A 23717-nucleotide genomic window follows, 5' to 3' on the forward strand; every position below is an offset into this window, starting at 1 on the left:
TGAGGTTCCTAAATAAATTAAACTTAATATCAGTATAATTCATAAATTATGTTTTTTTGATGGATGAGCAGGTGTATTGCTTAAATCAACTTAAAGGATAACTATTGTAAAAATGAAATAAAGTTATAGGATTGATAAATATATCTGTACTTAAACTGTGTTTAAATAAAATCATATATAAAAGAAGATTGTGCAACAAGAAAAGATGTACCACATTAAGAGGCAAATGTACATTGAACATAATGAACAATAATAATTTGGAGCTTGGTTTTTATAAAATTAAAAATAATAATCTACTATTAAGATGATAAATTCAATTTTCTATCGTGGAAGATGAAAAACTTTCAATAAATGGAAGCAATATTTTACCTGATGTTAGTACCATTTCTTGCTACACAATATGATTATATTAGGTTAAAAAAAGTATTAAGACAGAATTCAGCTTTGCTTATGTAGCTGGATTTTTACCATCAAACAAAATGTGAGTGTGGTTAAAACAGTTACATGGAAAAATCAAAGGGAAAAAAAGCAAAAGACTGGATATAATAAAATGCAGAGCATGAAGTACATACCATTAGAATTTAAAACAAAGCCGAGGTCATTTAAAACAAGCTTGTTAAAGTAACAACAAATTCATTAATAGAATGATTGAGGTGAATCAAGTGGCCAAACCTTCCTACTTTTTTTTTAAATAAAGCATTTGCAAACCAAAAGCACACCTCAAACTATTGATTGGGCAAATTGGTATGAGTGCAACATTCTAATCAAGAGAAAAGCTAGATTAAATACTTGTATTGATTTGCTGTATTTCACATGATGACTTTGTCAAGTACACGTTAATAAATCACATTGCAGTGGAAGCCTGCAGTGAGTAGCCTTTATTGCCCTTTGGGATTAAATGTTGATTATTAAGCAGTTACCAACAATGTGTCTGATTCTCTCAAAGAAACGTTTAATTTAATGTGCATATATAATAGCATCTACAATATAACAAAATTGGAATTTCATCTGAAGATTTGGGTCTAAAGAAGGGTGCCGAGCCGACCCAAAACGTCACTAATCCACGTGGTCCAGGAATGCAGTAGGACTCGCTGAGTTATTCCAGCATTTTGTGTCTTTCCTTGGAATTTCATGATAGGAATCAAATGACTTGTAGAAGTAGACAGTAGAATGCCCCAAATGAAAATGGCAAGCTTTGCAATCATGATTCCTGATCTCAGCCATCGTTCTTAAAAAGTAGAATGGAAACATGATTTTTCACCTTAAGATAGTGATAGACTTTGTATAACTTTGTTTAATGAATCATCAAATCTGTCAGATTAAAGGATCTGATTTTGCTGGCCTACACTCTTTCTAGTAGTATATTTCTTAGGTAGTTCAGAATGCATTTGAGATAGATGGTCTACTCAGCTTCCTGCAGTTAATTTTGGTGGAGCTATTTATACCATTAACTGGTAGGGTCTGGCACTGAGAAATGAGTTAGAAACGGAAGCTTCTCAGATCCCACAAAACATGGCATACAACTATTTCGAACACTACTTCATCGTATAGTTGCAGAAAGAAGATATTGCCATAAGACTCGTTTTCATCATTTTATGCACTAATGGATGTGGGGAAACCTGCAAAGGAAGCATATGGGAGGTATTGAGTACTAAAGACAGGGCAGGCCCGTCAAGAGTATCAAAAGTGTAGAGATGTGCTTAAAAAGGAAATTATGATGACAACTAGAATTATCACTAGTGGACAGGATTAAAATAAAACCAAAGACATTTTATGTATATTACAGACAAAAAGAAATAACAAGGAGAAGAGTTTAGCACATTAGGGACAAGAAGGACACGGAACCAGAGGTATAAGTAAGGTCCTAAATAAATACTTTTCATCAGTATTCACAAAATGAACAGACCTTGCCTGAAGACTGGTCCCGAGCCAAAACATCACCCATCCTTTTTCTCCAGAGATCCTGCCTGACCCACTGAGTTACTCCATCATTTTGGGTCTATTTGTGTTGAAAAAATCAGTAAAGGGGTAGGTGAAAGTCTAGTGAAGGTCTCCTGAAATAAAGGGAAATGTACTCAATACCTCAGCAAGCTTAAAGGCAGATCAATCTCCACAGCCAGATGGGATTTATGCCAGACTGCTATAGGGAGTAAGTGAGAAGATTGCTGGGGCTGGAATACTGCCTGCAGCTCTGGTCACCACAGTATAGAAAAGATTTGATAGTGCTGGAGATGGTTCACATAAGATTCGTCAGGATGTTAGATTAGATTAGATTAAACTTTATTAATCCCCTTATTCAGGGGAAATTCTGATGTCCTTGCAGCACACTAATAAAGTTGACTGGGAAGGTGCAATTCAGTTATGAGGAGCGGCTGGAGAAGCAATGTATTTTTCGCAGAGCAAAGGAGGAATATGTTCAAGATACATAAAATGGTGAGGGGTATCAATAGGATGCAGGAAACCTTTCTCCACATCAGAGGTCAATAAAACTACAAGACATAGATATAGGGTAAGGGGTAAGAGGTTTTTAGTGGAGATCTGAGGAGGACCTTTCTCACCCAGAGAATGGTGTACCTGGAATACACTGCCTGAGACAGTGATGGAAGCAGAGTTGCTGACATCTCTTGATAAGTGTCTAAACGAGCCCTTCAATCACATAGCTATAATTTAATCAATTTCTATGATTGTGTAATTGCAACAACTTTTTGACTTACAGCTGAACTACGTTACGATTTCAATGAATTTCAAAATTACTTACATAAACTTTTATAAACCCATGTTTTTTCGTTGAAAGTGACAGAAATAATAATATTGCTATTAATATTAATAAGATTAGTAACCGGCCTTGTAGATATATATATATATATATGTGTATTTTATATATGTGTGTGTGTGTATATATATGTGTACACACACACACACACATATATATATACGCATATATACGCATACATACATATACACTAGATCAAGTGCAGACCCGTTGGGTCTGCTCCCCCAACGCACCCGTTCCCTACCCATAGCCCCCAATTGCACTTGCCCTGCATGTTGCAATAGCAATTCGCCCTCCCCCTCCTGTGAGGTAAAACGTTTATAGTGTTCCTGTGTCGCAACATTGGATCGTAGTGCGTTGGAAGCTGGCAGGAATGATTTTAACAGTAAAAATCTTGTGAAAGTTGGCATTTTTAAAGCTTTAATCGCGAATAACGTGAAATATAGGATGATATAGGTAAATACAGGCAGTGAAGAAAGCGAATGGCATGTTGGCCTTCATAACAAGAGGAGTTGAGTATAGGAGCAAAGAGGTCATTCTGCAGTTGTATAGGGCCCTAGTGAGACCACACCTGGAGTATTGTGTGCAGTTTTGGTCCCCTAATTTGAGGAATGACTTTATTGCTATTGAGGGAGTGCAGCATAGGTTTACAAGGTTAATTCCCGGGAATGCGGGACTGTCATATGCTGAGTGAGTGGAGCCGCTGGGCTTGTATGCTCTGGAGTTTAGAAGGATGAGAGGGTATCTGATTGAAACATATAAGTTTATTAAGGGTTTGGACACGCTAGAGGCAGGAAACGTGTTCCCGATTTTGGGGGAGACCAGAACCAGGGGCCACTGTTCAAGAATAAGGGGTAAGCCATTTAGAACTGAGATGAGGAAACACTTTTTCACAGAGAGTTGTGAAAAAGTGAGTGTGGAATTCTCTGCCGGTTGTCTGGATACTTTCAAGAGAGCTAGATAGGTCTCTTAAAGATAGCGGAGTCAGGGGATATGGGGAGAAGGTAGGAATGGGGTACTGATTAGGGATGATCAGCCATGATCACATTGAATGGCGGTGCTGGCTCGAAGGGCCGAATGGCCTACTCGTGCACCTATTGCCTATTGTCTAAATCTTCAGAGAAGCTGATCACTGCTAGCCGAGCCATTGTGACATCATCAGTGAAAGCTGGTCCTTTTAAATTCAAAGTCTTTTGATGCTTTTATACTTCTGACTTTTAATCAGTAATAAGTCGAGAAATAAAGCATAAAATGTTCAGTGGAGGTGCTCTCGGCCTCGAGGGGAAAAATGTCAATCAGAATATGTAAAAATGTAATCGTTACCACGTAGTGCTTTTGCGAAGATGTAAAGACGACCACATATACACACACATATACACACACATACAAGTTCAGACTTTTAATAAGTATATGATGATATATATTGATGTCTGTTCTCATTATCAGCTCAAGATCATTAAAATTATTTATTGTGCTTTTTTTTCAGTTATGCTGTCACAGTTCAGGAATCATATGCCCATCCATTTGACCAGGTCTACTATACTAGATGCATGGATATTCTTAATTGGTTTAAATGCACCAGACACAGGTTGGTATGAAATGGGTAAACATTCATTATATAGAGCAAAAATTAATATTTCAGTGGGTATTTCATCGTTTACCTGTTCATTTCTTGTTATTCACAGCTACCTTGGTGTCCGTTGTTGACATAAAACATATTTAAATAGCACACCATGGCATATAATTCTTAAAAAATAGTGGATACATGAGAATGGCCCAGGTAATAATATCATCAATTGGTTTAGGTAATTGTTATAAATAATGAGAAGAATGTCCTAATATCATCTATGACCCCATGGATGATACAAAGATAGGTGGAGGGCAGGTAGTACCGAGGAAGCAGAGAGTCTGCAGAAGGGCTTGGACATGTTGGGAGAGTGGACAAAGAAGTGGCAAATGGAATACTGCGTAGCAAAATGTATGGTCCTGCACTTTGGTACAAGGAACAAAAGCGTAAATTATTTTCTAAATGAGGAGAGGATTCAGATATTGGAGGTGCAAATGGTTTTGGAAGTGCTGGTGCAGAATTCCCAAAACAACAATTTGCAGGTCGAGTTGATGGTAAGGAAGGCAAATGCAATGTTAGCATTCATTTCAAGAGGACTAGAATAAAAAGATAATAGAATAAAAGCAAGGATGTAATGCTGAGGCTTTCCATGATGTTGGTCAGGCCACATTTCACATATTGTGAATATTGCTCCATATCTGAGGCAGGATGTGCTGACATTGGAAAGGTCCAGAGGAGGTTTACAAAGGTGTTCATGGGGATGATTGTTTTAATGTACGAGGAGCATGCAAAGTCGTTGGAGCTTAGATGGATGATGGGGATCTCATTGGAATCTACCGAATAATGAAAGGACTCGATAGAGTGGATGTGGAGAGGATATTTCCAGGACTGGGAGAGTTCAGGAGCTGATGGCACCGCCTCAGAATAAAAGGATGTATGTTTAGAATGGAGATGAGGAGGCACTTCTTTAGCCAGATGGTGGTGAATCCGTGGAATTTATTGCCACAGATGGCAATAGAGGTCAGGTCATTGAGTATTTTTTAAACTGAGATTGATAGGTTCTTGATTAGTAAAGTCATCAATGGTTATGGGGAGAAGGAAGGAGAATTGGGTTGAGAGGGAAAAATAGATCAGCTTTTATCAAATGGTGGAGCAGATTCGATGGGCCAAATGGCCTAATTCTGCTATGTCTTATGTTCTCATGATAAATTTACTTTAAAGTTTGAAGATAATTGTTATTTTTAAAAGCTATCCCAAACTCTGGGCCAATTGCTGCATTATAATCATTAACGTTTTCAAAAATAATATGCCGTATATACAAATACACTCGTATACACATCTCAAAACAAAATATGTTACTTAATTATTCTTTTTTTATTAACTTGTCTCCCAGTAAACCTCTGTGAGGAAAAGTACAATATGATATTAACAGTTTAATGGCATCATAGAACTCAAAAGTGTTTTCTCCGTCAGGGACCTATAATTTGAGAACCTAAAGGAGTTTTGGTCTGTGTAATCTAATTGTTTACCATTTGGACTCTTGGCAACTGTAACATTTTGGAATGTTACAGGGGACCTAAACGATGGTCAGGCCACCCCTGCACCTTATCCTTGTGTTAGAAATTGACTCATGTCTGTAATAACTTCAGCATGTAGATTTGATACTTCAAGATTATTTTGCCTACAGGTGCATTATGTAATATCTTAACTATTTTAATGCCAATATGTTTCTATTAGATATATAAATAAACGGATGTTAAGTATGTGTGGTAAGATTGTTGTGTTGATTTGCATATCATTGAAAATTTGTGAACTTTCTAGTTGCTAATTACATAAATTAATTGTAAGTGTGATTTGCACAAATCTTTAGATACCAAAAATCACAGAAATTTAATATTTTCTCCAGAATAAGCTACAAAACAGCTTATCGTAGAGGTCTAAGAACAATGTATAGAAGGAGATCACAATGCTGCCCTGGATATTATGAAAGTGAAGATTTATGTGTCCGTAAGTGTTGATTTTTAACTAAATGTACTTTGCTGGACTATCACTTTTCCTATATTTTGTTTCTTTATCTTCTGAGAGGGTGTTTGCAATGTTATTCCTCATGTGAAGTCCACATTTCACCGGTTGTTGTAGTTCAGTTTCAAACTATCAATCAATATTTTTGAAATTGTTCTAATAGTTTATTGAAACAGTTTGCTTTGCTCAGTCTTTTTTGTGATGAAAGTTTTCTTAAAATATGAAACTGGGCTTGCACACAGTTCAAGTGCAGCCTAACCAATGTATTTCAATGCTTAGCATAATCGTGGTGTACTTATATCAGTCAGCTGCTCTGAGACACCTTGGAGTGTTAGGGCAGCCACAGAAAGATTTTGCAAGATAGTAACCACTGTATGGAGCAATCTCTATGGAAGAATCACTGGCCATATGTATGTAAAGATCCCTCAGTAAACAAGGGAACTCACATGATTTACCCTGCAGTGATAGTTTGGTTCCTTTGATCTTTGATTTAGACTGTTGAGAGTTAGAGATACCGTAAGTTGACATAATTCAGTACTGAACAATGCTGGAATATCATTCCTGATGTAGGGTCTCGGACCAAAATATCAACAATTTATTTCTCTCAATGGATGCTATTCGACCGGCTGAGTTCCTCCATCAGTTTTTGTTACGATCCAGATTCCAGCATCTGTGGTCTCTTGTGTCTGCTGTGTTGTAATTTCTTATGGATACAACTTTCAGCTATAGATTTGCTTATTAAAGATGTTCTGGTGTTTTGCTGAACATTTATAATTTAATCACCATTATTTTTTGCTGTGAGAACGTAAAATCTAACCTATTGAATTAGGTATTATTTGAGGCTGGTAGATTAGTCTACAAGTTTGCCAACACTTTTGTAGTTTGGAATTTTGGTATTTTTGTTTCAAGCAGAAGAACCCTCATTATATGGGAGGAGATAGTTTGTGAATCACATGGGATCCTAACATTTTATGTTCGAGCAGCATAGTGTAGGAATACTCCATTGACCACCCCACAATAATAATTTGGGACCAGGCTGCTCCTCAACATTACCACCACGCCCGCCACCGATTCACCTGCAATACATTCTCCATAAATATGTTGATCATCTGGACTTGTTTGTAAACTTCTCTCTAGCATGATTTTGATGGGCCTCATTAGACTATCATGTATTTAAATATCATGACAAAGCTGAAATCATCTTGTACCTAATCATTGCCAGATTAAACTACAGCACTCTGTTGGTCAGATTTACATAAATTAAGATTAGTTGTTACTTCCTGTCTGTGCAACAACAGTGACTACAATATAGATGTAATTAGTTGGATGTAAAATGTTTTTATACTTGTGAGCATATTATACAGTGGAGCTTTGATTAACAAGCAGTTGATTTACTGCTATGCGGGCATAATCTTAGTTTAGAGATACAGGATGGAAATAGGCCCTTTAGCACACTGAATCCACGCCGAACAGCGATCACCCGTACACTAGTTCTAGACCTACACACTAGGGATGTAAATTAATGTACAAACCTGTATGTCTTTGGAATGTGGGAGAAAACCAGAGCACCTGGGGAAAATCCACGCGGTCACAGGCTGAACGTACAAACTTCTCATAGTCAGAATCGAACCCGGGTCTCTGGCCCTATATGGCAGCAACTCTACCGCTATGCCACTGTAACATCCTTTGCAACTTCACTCACCGTGAGGTTTCAAAAGACAGTTATGTCAGTTTAAAAAGCCTATGCTTCCAGGCTTTGAAGCCTGCTTCCACAGAATACAATAGGAGTATATTCACTCCTGTAAGAATAAACTACAGTTAGAACAGTAATGGCACATTAATTACTGTCATACATTAAAATACAACGATGCATTAATTTTGAAGTGCAGCGCTGTCCAGTAAATCTGTCTGCAAATGAAAATGAATGATTTTAAATATTGAGAAACGTGGTTTGCTTGTGATATTGGAAACATATACCACTAAAACACATTTTAAATAGAAACATACTGAGTACTTTTAACAACATATAGACCAAGTGGGACCTGTTGGGTCCCATTCCCCCAACGCAATATTCCAGTACTCACCCATAGCCCCCAACTGCGCAGGCGCAGCTGAGGGGTTCCCGTTGTAATGCCAGAGATCCCCGTTGTGACGTGAGTCACGGCAACCCTCCCCCAACTGCACCTCACCATCACGGCAACCATCCGCCAACTACGCTTCGCCATCCCTCTTCCTACCCTTATCCTCCTCCATTCCCCCTCATCCCCAGGACTCACTCCCCCTCCTCTTCACCCTCCCTCTTCTTTCTCCTGTCTTCCTTCCCTCCCCCACTCCTTCCCACACTTCTCCCTTCCTCTCCTTTCCCCTACCCTCAGTCACTCCCTCCCTCCCTCCATCCATAACCCCTCTCCCCTCCCACTCTCCCTCCTCACCTCCCCCACTTTCCCCTCCCTCTCCCTCCCTACCCCCTCCTCTTCCTCAATCCCCTCAGCTTCCCTCCTCACCTCCCCAGGATCTCGATGTAAACCACTGCCGGCTCCGTTTTCTCCATCAGAGCGGCGATGAAGTTGTACTTGAGGCCGGGGTTGTCGAGGGGGGGGGGGGACGAGCGTCCTGGAGCCGGGGGAGGGCTTGAGGCGGGTGCTGTTGGGGGGATTGGGGAAGAAGAGGGATGAGCATCAGAGCCGGAGGAGGGGAGGGAGAGACCGAGGGCACCTGGCGCAGCCTGTTCCTGCCCCCCGGTCCCCGGGGGGGGGGGGGGCCGAAATTAAAATGGAAGGAAACCTGCCCGTGGAACCGTCGGGTCGCCGTTGTGACGGAGGAATAAAAGGTCTGAAATGGTGCATAGGCCGCGATGAGAACCTGTGGGGTGTCCTTTGTGACGCCTGTCAAGTAAAGTGGGGACACTGTTTTTTTAAAAAGTTTTAAACGTCAATAACGTGTAAAATATACCATCAATCGGAACAAAACTTGTTTAATTTACATCACAGGACAATGGTGAGTAAGGTGGGCCAAAAATTGTAGCGCCATCGTGTACCGTTTTTGCGCAATACAAGCCGGGCGAACAAACGGACAAACAAACAAGATGGGAGTTTTAGTAATATAGAGAAAGAAGATAGATTGTGCAATACATTTGATGACTTTCAATGAGGTCTAAAATATTTCGCTTTATCAATATTTTTGAATTATTCTTGGTGACACTCCTTTCCATTACTTTGAATAATTGTGAATTAGCTGTAATGTTTTTTTATTTTAAAGAAGAGTGTTTGCTGTACTGATCCAGAACTTCAATCCATTAATCTACCATAATGAGAAAACCTAATGACAAATTGGAAAATTTAGATGTCAGGAAAGAAATTGTCTCAGTCATTAAGAGAGGTAAAGAGAAAAGCAGATAGAATTAAGCCAATTTTAGGATGGTAAAATAAAACTGTTGAAAACTATAATTATTAAATTATTTGGTGCTAAAATGTATTAACCAATGATGATTTGTCCTAGATTTTATCATTCTTCTGAAACAAAATTTATTTTAATAGTCTTTTCTGCAGGGACATTAACACTGGAAATGCAGTTGCTTGATTAAACCATACGTGTGTCATAGAGATGCCTTTTAATTATGTTTGCAGTTAAAAGAGATTGTTGCTCAGAATACTCAATACCTGTATTAACCTTTTGATCTCAATCACATCAACATGTTCAATAGCTTCTAGTTTTTCTCTTTCCTTTGCCATTTCATGATGCAATATGTTCGGTCAAGTGAAGTAAATATTTAAGCAGAGTATTGGTTTAGCCCAATGTTTGTTTGAGATGTATTTTCCTGTTGGCTTAATCCATGTTTTTTAAAAAAAAGTAACAGTATCTTATGAGGATTTACTCAGTGGAGCTTTTCTGTGTTGAAGAGAATTCTGGGGCAGCTGATGATTTTATTGTAATTCAAACAAGATGCAAAAGTTTCAGTGTGAGGAATACTTAGAAGCTTTGCATTTTATTCAAAACATCAGCAAGGCAATAGTTGCTCCCAACCATCACTACTGAATTTAGATGGTCTTGTGTTGTGGCTAATCCTGCAATACAGAAATTATCCTACTTGTTTCCATTATAGAAAATGAAATGATTCCGTTTTTCATTGGTTTAATTTAAAGAATTGGATGATTTTACTTAACTTTAATGCAAAAACAAATTGCTGGAGAAGCTCAAAGGGTCAAGCAGCATTTGTCGAGGCAAAGGGGTAGTTTACATTTTGGATCATGACTGAAATTGTAGAGAGAAGGTAACCAATATGAATAGGTGAGAGGGAGGGGTGAAATAGAGGTTGGTAGTTGGAACCTTGGTGAAATGGGGATTGTTGAGGGAGGGGCAGGGGGATTTTAGGAACGGAGGTTGATGGTGATAGATGGAAATTAGTAAGAAGAAATTGCAGAGGGATGATAGGCAGAAGGAATCAGATGGGGAAGGGATTAGGAAAGTTACAGTACTTTGAACAATATCTAACACAGTATTAATGGAAACTGTAGATGCTGGAAAGTGGAGCAAAGAACAAGCAGCTCGAGCAACACTGTTAATAATGCGTTAATGACATGTGATTTTTACATTTCTCAAGAACAATAAATTCAGATATATTGTGATTAAACAGCTGGTCAGTCAGGGGTTAAAGCAAAATATGCGGTTGATGTTTGGTGACTTTCTTCATTAAAATTGGCTAATTTATTTATTTTGGACCCATATCATTTATAATTTACACAGTGTAATGGAAAACCCGTTATATAACTATACAGAAAATACTTTGGAAGCACTGATAAAGAAAGCACCAATTGACTGTTTTAGAAGGCTCATTTAAAGTTTAAAGAGTAGCAACCTAGAAACTATTCCTGTCACTAAAGGCACGTTAACTGCAACACAGGGCGAGCCAACATTTATTTTATATGTGGGCTCCAGAAGCAATACATGAGACCCATGAGGTCACACACACGGATTGGGATATGCTTGTACAAACACACAAAGGGAAGGGCAATATCATGATGCTTCCATGCATTCTCTGCCTTAAAGAAAGATTGTTCTTAATTTTTTTTTAAACTTTGACCAATGTAGTAACACATATTGACAGGTCTCTTAGTAAACTATAAGGTATTTTAGGATTGGGTTATATGTGAAGACAAAAGGTACAAGAGCAAGCAGTCATATTGTGCACATCTGCAACTGAAATGCTGGGGACCATACCTTAGGAAGGATGTGAAGATCCTAGAAAGGGTGGATAAAATATTTGCCACTTGCGTTCCAGGAAAGCTATGTGGTTGGTGAAGGTAGGGAGAGAATGAGTAATGCAGAGATCAACAAGATTTCAGAGAAGATGGGAGCACTGAAGGTAACACCTAAAGAAATAGATATCAGGATGAAGACGGGTTCTTTAGGTTCCCTGGTAGCAATCCAGATGAAGTCATGCCTCTTCAAAATAATGTTGTGAGAAGCTTCAAACCTCCTGTAAAGGTCATATTCAGTCTGTGGTGCCTGAGGCTTATCAGTGCAGTGTAACATCATTGTGAAACCCTCACGGTCTCCATACACGTACAATATTCCAGGATAGGTACGCAATCATGTTTCGCTGTCACACTTTGAATGAAATCTGTTTCTTTTATCCAACCGATTTATATTAAAAATGTTGTGCTACATGATAGAATTTTGTTGAAAAGTGGCAATGAAATAACTAGTTCAATTTTAGCTGGCATAGATGCTGTTGTGCCGTAAGTTTATATGTCCCTATGACATGTAAATCTATGGTATTCAAGCATTTGTATCTGTATAGCCCACTGGTAGGAGTAAAATGTTGTGTGATTTTTTCATGTCAGATACTTCAAGCTTCTGCACCAACAAAGGTTGCTTGAAGAATGAAAGGCGAAAGAGAATTCAGAAACACTTGAATATTTTAACATGACATTTCCGCTCTATAACTGTCTATAATACATTTGACCCTAATTGAAACAGAAAAGCTAAAGATTTATCAGTCACAGTTATTGTACATTTACTAGGTTTTCTTTATTTATCTGTGGACAGGGGCAAAAAAAAAAAAAAGAATAAAAGCAAGCGCTGTTTAGACAGAATGCCTTAAGACAAATTATAGAAGTCCCTTTGTTGTCATTTCATTCCATCTGATGTGCATTTGGCACATCTACTCCCGATAATGAATTACTTCAAGATGCCACAGCAATTTCAAAGGTTTCAAAGCATTCTATTGAGCACATCGATTTACTTAGGATGTAGCAGCTAAAAGAAAATCAAGATATGCTTTTCAGAAAGATTACATATAAAAATCTCTAAAATGCAATGACTATAATAGAAGAGTAATTTATAGACACAATACTTTAAGAAGTATACAGTTAAGTGAAAAATAATGTCTCTCTTTTGAATGAAATATTTAGTTTGCTTGTTTGATTATCTAGGACTTCCCTACAATAAAGTGGATGCACACAATTATACAGTGGATTTTTACCCATGCTGCAGTGCCATTAGTCTGTAGATGATATGAGAAGAGGTGTAAATAACCTCTAAATCTAATCAGCATATTCATACTTCATTCAAGTATATACGTGTGAAATTTTACTCAGTAACTCTATAATTGAACTGTAGATTAAAGCTTTGAAATGCCATGCTGTTACATTATTTTCTGCACTAAGCTACATACAATGGAATTTTATTTCAGAACATTTTTGCCATGTTTCTTTACCATATTAAATGAAGCAAATTTGGTTCATCAGAACAATCAGATTTTCTCATAAATGTTCCCTGTAACCAAATATCCCCACATTCTCATCAACTCTTTTTGGCCAGTGAATCTACCAATCTGCACATCTTTTGGAATGTGTGGAAACTGGACTTACCTTGCCTTTGACTTTGTCCCTTACCATCTGGACGCCCGCAGCAACGGCTGCGGAGGGTGGAGGTCCCGACTACGGGGGAAAATGGAGGAGGTCTGGCCAAGTTCTGTGCCTTCCACCACAGTGACGAATGCTGTGGTGGATGTTTGTGTTATTTTTTTAATTGTGGTTGTGTGTTCTTTATTATTGTACCGCTGCTGACAACCCAAAATTCCACTGACCCTGGTTGTGTGGCAATAAATTCTATCAATCAATCAATCAAACCCACATGGTCAACTGAGAATGTTCCAACTGCACATAAATGGCTCCCAAAGTCAGGATTGAACACAGATTGCTGGAATTGGGAGGCAGCAGCTCTACCAACTGCCCCACCCTACAACTGGTTAATAAGTAGGCAGTGATCTGATAAATGCAGTATTAATGCAGCAAACTACATGTATATCATGAAACATAGAAAACAGGTGCAGGAGTAGGTCATTCGGCCCTTCGAGCCAGCACCGCCATTCAATATGATCATGGCTGATCATCCTGAATCAGTATCCCGTTCCTGCTTTCTCCCCATTTTCCTTGATTCCGTTATCCCCAAGATCTGTATCTAACTCTCTTAAATACATCCAGTGAATTGACATCCACTGCCTTCTGTAGCAGAGAATTCCACAGATTCACAACTCTCTAGGTGAAAAGGTTTTTCCTCATCTCAGTCCTAAATGGCCTAACCCTTATTCTTAAACTGTGACCCCTGGTTCTGGACTCGCCCAACATCGGGAACATTTTTCCTGCATCTAGCCGGTCCAATCCCTTAATAATTTTATATGTTTCTATAAGATTCCGTCTCATCCTTTTAAATTCCAGTGAATATAAGCCGTCGATCCATTCTTTCATTATATGTCAGTCCAGCCATCCCAGGAATTAACCTGGTGAACCTATGCTGCACTCCCTCAATAGCAAGAATGTCCTTCCACAAACTAGGAGACCAAAACAGCACACAATACTCCAAGTGCGGTCTCATAATGTACAACGCAGTAGGACCTCCTTGCTCCTATACTCAAACCCCCTCAACATGCCATTTGCTTTCTTCATTGCCTGCTGTATCTCCATGCTTACTTTCAGTGACTGATGTACAAGGTCAACTAGGCCTCATTGCACCTCCCTTTTTCCTAATCTGACATCATTCAGATACTGGTAGTCACAAAATGCTGGAGTAATTCAGCAGGACAGGCAGCATCTCTGGAGAGAAGAAACGGGTACATAGATTTTTTTGATCATTTAATAAAATGTAAGGTCCAGTGGCCCATGTCAAGTAATTGTCAACCATTCTGTAAAAATGCACAGTGGGAAATGGTATGAAACTATAAGCAAGATGCATGATGATCATCTGCATCCTGATTAAGCAAAGCAGTATTTAATGCTATCAGCAAATACAAACTAAAGCAGAGAGAGGAGTGACATTGGATTAGAAAGCAAATCATTATCACGGTTCTCTATTTTTTAAGAAAGCAGATACCTTTCATTTTGGACATATGTTTTAATTTTCTGCTAGTTTCAACTGGCAGCAGAATCAACACCGGTGGGATATGTCAAAATAAAATTCTCACAAGGCTGTTCAACTGGGATTTCAAACTGCAAAAATGTTGAACTACAAAGAGGACAGAAAAGGTCAACCCACTACATTTTAAATTAAACTGAAGCTATTGATCTAAGGGGTGGGGCTCAAATGATTTACCGCCCACTGCACTACAGGAAGGATGTGAAATCTGTGGAGTCTGTGCAGAAACCTTTAACAAAATAGTCCTGAGGATGAGGGCGATTAGTTAAATGGTTAGACTGCATTTATTCTCCTAAAAGTAGAGATGGTTGAAAAAATATATGATAGAAGTGTCCAAAATCATTAATGGTCTAGATAAAGTAAATAAATAGAAAATGCTTTCAATTATAAAAGACTGAAGACAGAGGACTGATTTAAGATAATTGACAAAAAAAAGGAGACTTTTAAGAACACAAGAATATAGAAATATAGAAACAGGATTAGGTCATGTGACCTACCAAGCCTGCCAAATCACTCAATATGATCATGGCTGATAGACACTGACTTCATTTATTCTTCTGTGCCATATCCCCCCCCCCCCCCCGTAGCCTGCAATTCCTTGATTTTCAAAAATTTACCTACCTCAACGTTAAATGCTTGGAATAATTTAGCCTCCGCGATACTCTAGTATAGAGAATTCCAGATATTCACTAACCTCCACAAAAATAAAATCTTTGCTTTGAATAACTGGCCGTTTGTAATTATGTCCTATCATTTGAGATTCTCCACGTGAAACTGCAACTGTTCACAACATATAATTCACCCTGTGAAATCCCCCCAGAATCTTGCTCATTTCAATTATATCATCACTTATTCTATTGAATTCAGTTGAATGTAGATCCAACTTCTCCTCTTTTGACAAAACATCCATAACCAGGAATCAGTTTTCTCATAATTGCCTTCAATTTAAGTATGAGCCCCCTTAAATATAGAGACTGAAACTGACCAGGTGACTTACCAATTAACCACTCAACCTGCATGTTGATTATTTGTTTCATGAATGAAGATGCCCAGATCGTAGGGTAGTGCAGCATTATGTAGACACCGCCATTTAAATAATATTGTGCCTTTCAGCAATTCACATCAAAATTGATAACCTCATAATGCTGTAAATTGTGATTCTTCTTGCAGAACCTTCGGTTCAAATCTAACCTCTGATGCTGTCTGTGTGGAGTTTGCATTTTCTCTCTATGACCATGTGGGTTTTGTTTTAAGGTAGACACAAAATGCTGGATTAATCAGCGGAAAAGGCAGCAGACTGAAGAAGGGTCTCGACCCAAAACGCCACCCACTCCTTCTCTCCAGAGAATGGGTGACGTTTTGGGTCGAGACTACTCCTCTCCAGAGATGCTGCCTGTCCCGCTGAGTTACTCCAGGATTTTGTGTCTACCTTCGATTTAAACCAGCATCTGCAGTTCTTTCCTACACATGGGTTTTGTTTTATTCCCACATGCAAAAGACGCTGTCTGGTGGTTTTAATTGCCACTGTGCCAAGTCCAGATGGATGAAGGGAGAATTAGGTTGTAGTTGATAGGCATGTGAGATTGGGTTACAGCATAATAACTGGTATGGGGAACGGGAGTGCACTGAGAGAGATCCAATATAGACAAATTGTTATAGAATATGAAAAAAAGTGTGAATTATCCCAAATTAACTTTTTTTTTTCTAGTTGTTTAATCTATCTATATCCATTTTGAAGATTGAGTTCCTTATTGGTTGATTTCTGACCTAAAAAATAGCTAAACAGGTATAAGAAAAGGCAGTTGCAATTGGTGGATAAATCATCTGATCCCGCTGGGATAGTGGGGGTAGCAAGGGAGAAAATTGCAGAGACCCTGGCCATAATCTTCAAAACATCTACAGATTTAGGGGTAGTGCTTAAGGATTGCTAAATTGCAAATGTTACGGCCTTGTTCAAAATGTAAGTGTAGGGGTAAACCCATCAATTACTGACTGGCATGTGTAACAGGGGTAAGTTTTAGAAACAGTAATAAAGAACAGAATTAGCAGTCAGATGCACAAGTGTGGATTGATTAGAGAAAGGCAGAATGGGTTTGTTTAAGCATGCCATGTCCAGCTAACTTGATTAAGCTTTTTGATGAAGTAAGAGAGGGTTCATGAAAGAAATGCAGTTTGTGACATATATATACATTTAACAGGCATGTCGTATGGTCCTGCAGATTAGGCATCATCAACATTGAAGACCATGAAATAAAAGGGAATGTGGATGCATGGAGGGGAAAATAACTATGTAATAAAACAGAAAGATGTTCCTTTTAGGCTGGAGGCAAGTGCACAGTGGATTTCCTTAGTGATTAGTACATGAACACTGGTTTTCTTAATGTACATCCTTGTACAAATTAATTTAATGAAGCTGGAACTCGGATATCACAGGTCAATATACATGTCACAAGGCTACCTTTTATTCATTATCATTATGTCTATAGTACATTATATGTCCACCACAGTCCTTTATCAAGTCTTCGATACGAGGGAATCAACAAGGTTCTGACATTTACAGAGGTTTTTTAATCTTGATACCACAGCTGGATTATGGCTTTGTTGAGCTTCTGCCTCGTGGCTCAGTCCTTTTCTTTTAGTCTCTCCTTGATAATTGACCACAAATTCTCAATCTGATTCAGGTTAGGTGAGTTACCAGGCCAGTACATGTATCCCCTTCTTTAGGAAAAATTGGGTCACCATCTTTGATGCAGAGCACAGTGCAAGATCTTGCTGGAATATCCCAGATCCATCTGCAAAAGTCTTTGCCATCTCCAGCTTTTCTCCGTAATACATCAATATATTGCGGTGATCTCATTATTCCATCAACTGAGTGCAACAGACCACCATAGTAGCTGAAACATCCTCAGAACATCATCTGTTCAGGTCATTTTCTCACCCGCTCTGCGACTGATCTCCGAATATGTTGGCTATGTTGGCCCTGAACCAGAAAATGACTTTTGTCTGTCCACCCATTTACAATCTTTATATTTTAAGGCCTACTGGTATCGTTCCTTCATCGCAACAATTAGATTTTTTTTCCCACATGTCTTCTAGCAATACGACCAATTTCAATGAGGCATTGGGGCATAGTGCTTGAGCTTATTGAAACCCCTGCCTCCAAATCTTTCATCAGGGCATTGCTTCTCTTCCTCAGATCCTTCTCACTTTCCCAAATTAGCAAAGCCCCATCTCTATGATCATCTTCCTTTTACGTTCACATTTGCATGTTCTCTTGGGTGTTAGTGATCTTATTTTGGACCCTTGCTTGACAAGCTTTGATGGAGAAGGTTGGTTCACCCCTACCAACTTTATGATCTCTCGCTGTGACTTCCTCACCTTATTTCGATTTTGTGAACTGCTTGATGTCTGTTTTGTGAATTGTTTGTCAAGTTCTTCTCAAATTATGATAAATCACTGGAAATGAATATCCGGAGAATGGAAAATGACCGGAATAACTTTTTGGAGAGATTTATAGGTGTTCAGAAAATATATGAACAAATGGTGGACAGAAAAACTCATCATGTGAAAAACTAGCAAAGTCAGCCCGTGATTCAATTAATTTCCTCAAGGTTGTATGCTAACAGCTTGCATTTGGATGTATGGGGAGCCACTTCCAAATTTGCAGGTGACACAAAACTTGGAGAAATGGTGAACCACGAAAAGCACAGTAAAGCTACTAGAGGGTATTTTGAAGGATAGGATATACAGGCATTTAGACGGACAAGGGCTGATTAGGGATAGTCAGCATGGGTTTGTACGTGGGAGGTCATGTCTCACAATTCTGATTGAGTTTTTGAAGACGTGACCAAAAAGGTCGATGAGGGCAGAACTATAGATGTTTTATATATGGACTTCAGCAAAGCATTCAAAAAGGATCTGCACGGTAGGCTGCTCTGGAAGGTTAGATCGCATTGGATCCAAGGCGAGTTACCTGAATGGATAGAAATGAATGGATAGAAAATTGACTTCATGGAAGGAAACAGAGGGTGATGGTGGAAGGTTACTTCTTGGACTGGAAGCCTAGTGGTGTGCCTCAGGATTTTGTGCTGGGCCCATTACTGTTTGTCATCTATATCAATGTTTTGGATAAGAACATACATGGCAAGATTAGCAAGTTAGACACAAAATGCTGGAGCAACTCAGCGGGACAGGCAGCATCTCTGGAGAGAAGGAACGGGTGACGCAGGTAGATAGCGTGGTCAAAAAGGCGTTTGGCACATTGGCCTTCATAAGAGTATTGAGTATAGAAGTTGGGAGGTCATGTTGCAGTTGTATAAGACGTTGGCATTTAGAGTATTGTGTTCAGTTCTGGGCACCATGTTATTGGAAAGATGTCAAGCTGGAAAGTGTACAGAGAAGATTTATGAGGATGTTGCCAGGACTAGAGGGTCTGAGCTATAGGGAGAGGTTGAGTAGACTATTCCCTGGAGGGCAGGAGGATGAGGGGTGATCTTATAGAGGTGTATACATTTGTGAGAGGAATAGATCGGGTAGATGCCCAGAGTCTCTTGCCCAGAGTAGGTGAATCGAGGACCAGAGGACATAGGTTTAAGGTGAAGGGGAAAAGATTTAATAGGAATCTGAGTGGTATCTTTTTCACACAAAGGGTGGTGGATGTATGGATCAAGCTGCCAGAGGAGGTAATTGAGGATGGGTCCTCAATTGAGGAGGTAATTGAGAATGTTTAAGAAACATTTGGGCAGGTACATAGGACAGGTTTGGGGGGATATGGACCAAACGCAGGTAGGTGGGACTAGTGTATCAAGGACATGTTCGCAGGTGTGGGCAAGTTGGGCCAAAGGGCCTGTTTCCACACTGCATCACTCTATGATTCTAGGAACAAAGAGTTTTTGCCACACTTAATAAAAGAAAATAGAAAAGAACAATAGTTTATCATTTAAAATAAATGCACAACGTGCTATAGTAACTCAGCGGGTCAGATAGCATCTATGGACAGGTGACATGTCAGGTCTGGCTTCCTCTTCAAATTGATTGTGGTGGGGGGGGGACACACCTTTTTGTCTTTTCATCTGAAGTTTGTCCAACCATCTGTCTATCAAAACCCCCGACCTGTATCCACCTATCACTCGACAGGCTTTGTTCTGCTCCCCACTTCTAGTTTTCTCCTCTTCCTTCACAATCGGTCTGAAGAAGGGTCCTGATCCAAAATATCACCTATCCTTGCTTTTCTATGACAAATGGTGTTCATTGATACGTTTGGTTTTAAAATGGCTAATTTTACCATCAGGGGTGCCGCACGATTGGCAGCCTCGCCAACAGTCTGTCTTTTTGTCTTTTTTTGGGTTATTTTTAGTGTGTTTTTAAAAGTTTGTGTAAATGTTCTCTGGTTTGTTTTATGTGGTGGGTGGGGGATTGATCGGAGGAAACTATTTTTCAGTCTCTTACCTTGCCGGAGTTGCGATTGTTTTCCTGATCGTGTCTCCAGTTGCTCTGCGGCCTAACAACTTGGAGCTGGAGGCCTCACTCGGGACCGACTTTGAGCCCCACCGAGGGGCGTGGAATTACCATCGAAGCCGATCCCTTCCCTGGGATCAATGATCCAACTGCGGACTTTACCATCAAGAGCTCGCAGTCTCTGGAGAGACCGAGTCGGGATGCTGCAACGACGCTGAAGGTTCGACAAGCCCCGACCCGGGGTCAGGTCACCAGGTGCGGGGGCGCTGAGATTTTCCCCCCATTGCAAGAGCTGGATCGCCCAAACGCGGAGGGCCCGACCTTCCGGCTACGGGAGTAAGATCATCCTGTCAACGGAAGGCTCGAGGCCACCGTCCGCGGGAGAACAAAGAAGGGAAGAGATTTAACTTTTTTTCGCCTTCCATCACAGTGAGGAATGTGGAGGAGTCACTGTGGTGGATGTTTATGTTAAAATGTATTTTGTGTGTTCTGTTGCTTTTTATTTGTATGACTGACTTGGCAAATGAAATTCCTCGTAAGTTGCAAAACATACTTGGCTAATAAAGTATTATTGTATTGTATTGTATTAGTCTATTCAGTTATCAATCAGTGATATTGCTGAGATTTTCAGTGTGGTTATCTGCACAAATAACTGAAAGGTCCCAAAGGTCATCAGTTCTGAAGTGCCATCACATTGTCACAGTCACCAGTACAAAATTATTTATTTAAAAATAAATAAATTACCACCAGCATGTGTAAAATAAGGAGGTAACTTTTTGTGAACAGTAACATGAATATTAATGGCTACTGTATGCTACTGTTTTATTTTGTCAGCTTACATTTGTAAATCAACATTATTATTTTAAGCTCCCAAAGGTGCATATTTTATGAGGCAATAACCCAAAATGTGGTGGTTCTGTGTCTTTTGTCATGTAGTTATATATATGGAGACAGAATGAATAAATGATTTCAACCAGCAAGAAATGCACAATTTAGCAGATTAAGAGATCCTTCAACTGTCCCCCTTTAAAGAAACTAAATGGATGGTCGGATGAGCACTTGACAACAATTCTATACTTCAGTAATGTCTGGCAGCAGGCAAAAATATAGTTATCCTCAAAAAATGTAATAAAACAAACAATTTGATACAATAGCGTGAAAATATAACCAGTAGTATCTTTGGCTACCTTAGGTATACTGCTTACAATTCATGGCAGGCAGACAGGGAAGTACGTAGAAGTTGAAAGGTATGTTGACAGTGTTGTTCAGTAAGGTAGAAGGATGACAATCTGTACTTACTCTTCTACTCTTGTGTTGCTACCGAACCTCTGCCTACTGACAGGCCAAATATTTTTTGGCATGATGAAGTCCAGTGGTGGGGAGGAGGGTAGTTGGTGGGATGGGCATGTACAAGTTAGCTAAAATTAGAGAATTTGATATTCTTACCGCTGAGTTGTAAGCTACCCAAGTGAAATATGAGGTGCTGTTCCTTCAATTTCTATGTGGCCTCATTCTAGCAATGAACGAGGTCCAGGACAGAAGGGATAGTATGGGAATGGAAAGGCTAGTTAAAATAGCTAGCAACCGGGAGATCCAGTAGGCTTTGGCAAACCGAGCGTAAGCCTTCAGCGAAATGAACGCCGAGTCTATGCTTGGTCTTGCCGATGTACAGGAGCCAACATCGGGAACACTGGGAGCAGTAGATGAGGTTAGAGGAAGTGCATGTGAACCTTTGTCTCACCTGGAAGGGCAGTCAGGGTCTCTGGATGGAGTCAAGGGAGGAGGTATAAGGGCAGGTGTTACTTTTCCTGTGTTAAAGAATCAAGCCCACAAAAATAGGTAACACATACCTCATGCTTTGGGATTGTTCCTTCCTTGCTCATTTTATTCCTTAAAAGGTTATGTACCCTTACCCATTTAATCTTGCACTATCAATTTTCACAGAAAGTTCATTTTGATGGGAAAAAGCTCTGACTTTATCAGCACTTTGAAAAGTTCCTGGTTTACTGAAATTCTGCAGACAGTTAGATTGTGGAGAAAAGAAGATAACATAAATTGTGTCCTTGGGTTAATCGTGTTGTGATTGGAAAATACTTTTCCTTTAGGCTTTGCAATGTTGCATTTAGTTTTTATAAAGTTGCTTTCAACAAAGGCCGCATGGTCTCATAGCATGTTTGGTGGAATTTTAATTTATTTTTGATCATTGTCAGTCAATCAGGAGTTAAATACTCTCTCTTCCTGAAATTCTTCTTGAAGGAGCAGCTGACACAATCACAGAAATGTGGTGTTTTTAAGACAATCTCAAAATAGTTTCTGAAGAGTATGAAAGATAGATTGAGTCAATGTCGTTTTGCTTTAAATGTTATTTATTTTAAAATAATTATTTAAAATATTTTTGAATAATTGAAAGTACACTCTGCTCACTTGCCCCTGTTAGTAATGTCACAAGCATCATTATACTTTATCATAATTCACCGTACATAGTAGTGGTGCTCCGAAGCATTATTATTTATGCTGACAATATAAATCTAGTTTATTTTTCAAATTTCTTGCAATGCAACTCAAATTTAAGAAAGCTTTTGTTTAAAAATTAGAAATTAGAGAAACCGCTGCATTCTTTAAATTACTTTGATTTTGTCTAAAATAACCTTGGGAATTGCTGAATCTGCTCCCTTTGCAACTGACCACCAGATCTCTTATTGCCGTGATAGTCTGCTCTTGATTAATCAATGAATCTACAAATCCACAGGCAATATCATAATAAGTATTCCCGGACTGTCTGACATTGGAGACCAGTTGTGATACTTGTCCTGTGTAACCATCTACTTTGACTGTGTGAACTGAATGTTTTCTTTATTATGACAGCCAAAGATCTTTCTAACAATTAAATCATTTAAAAAGCGATTGTGTCGTGTGATACTAATGTTGGAAGGCTAATCTGCTTGAGAGCCTGGCTTTGCTCTGCACTCTTGAAGGTTAATTGATTATTACCATGATTTAAACTTGCATGGAAATGCTATAAACAAAATAGCACATTTAATTCTTGGGAACTGATTAGCAGCTACTTCTCAGAAAAAAATTGTAAGTACCAGCTGAAGCATCCTTTTCTATGAATGGTGCACTGTGCTGGCTGAGACACAAAAACATTTCAGATTGGCTTGGAAGCTGAGGAACAGAATACACTTGTCTGTGGTGCAGGAATTCTTGTTGGAGTGGGTGCAGGTCCCTTTCTAGCCACAAATGTCCCTACCTTGTTTTGATAAAGGCATTTCTGGTGAAGGTGGCATTCCGTTTTAATGTAGATTGTAATGTAATGTATGGAGAGAAGGCAGGTACGGGATACTGAGTTGGATGATCAGCCATGATCATATTGAATGGCGGTGCAGGCTCGAAGGGCCGAATGGCCTACTCCTGCACCTAATTTCTATGTTTCTATGTTTCTAGATGCTGTTTCAGAAATGTAGAAAAATTGTACCAACATCT

The 23717-nt window shown here is 39.2% G+C and overlaps 1 protein-coding gene across 1 annotated transcript in view; it reads left to right on the forward strand.

The window, feature by feature from the left end:
* megf11 (multiple EGF like domains 11) overlaps positions 1-23717 on the forward strand; it is a 240773-nt gene that overhangs the window by 43445 nt on the left and 173611 nt on the right. Inside the window, exons 4-5 of the mRNA XM_033050114.1 lie at positions 4260-4361; positions 6247-6347. Coding sequence (XP_032906005.1) covers positions 4260-4361; positions 6247-6347 — 203 coding nt within the window. The remainder of the gene's footprint in view (positions 1-4259; positions 4362-6246; positions 6348-23717) is intronic.

Source organism: Amblyraja radiata, chromosome 34, assembly GCF_010909765.2.
Source record: "Amblyraja radiata isolate CabotCenter1 chromosome 34, sAmbRad1.1.pri, whole genome shotgun sequence".
Classification (NCBI taxonomy): Eukaryota; Metazoa; Chordata; class Chondrichthyes; order Rajiformes; family Rajidae; genus Amblyraja; species Amblyraja radiata.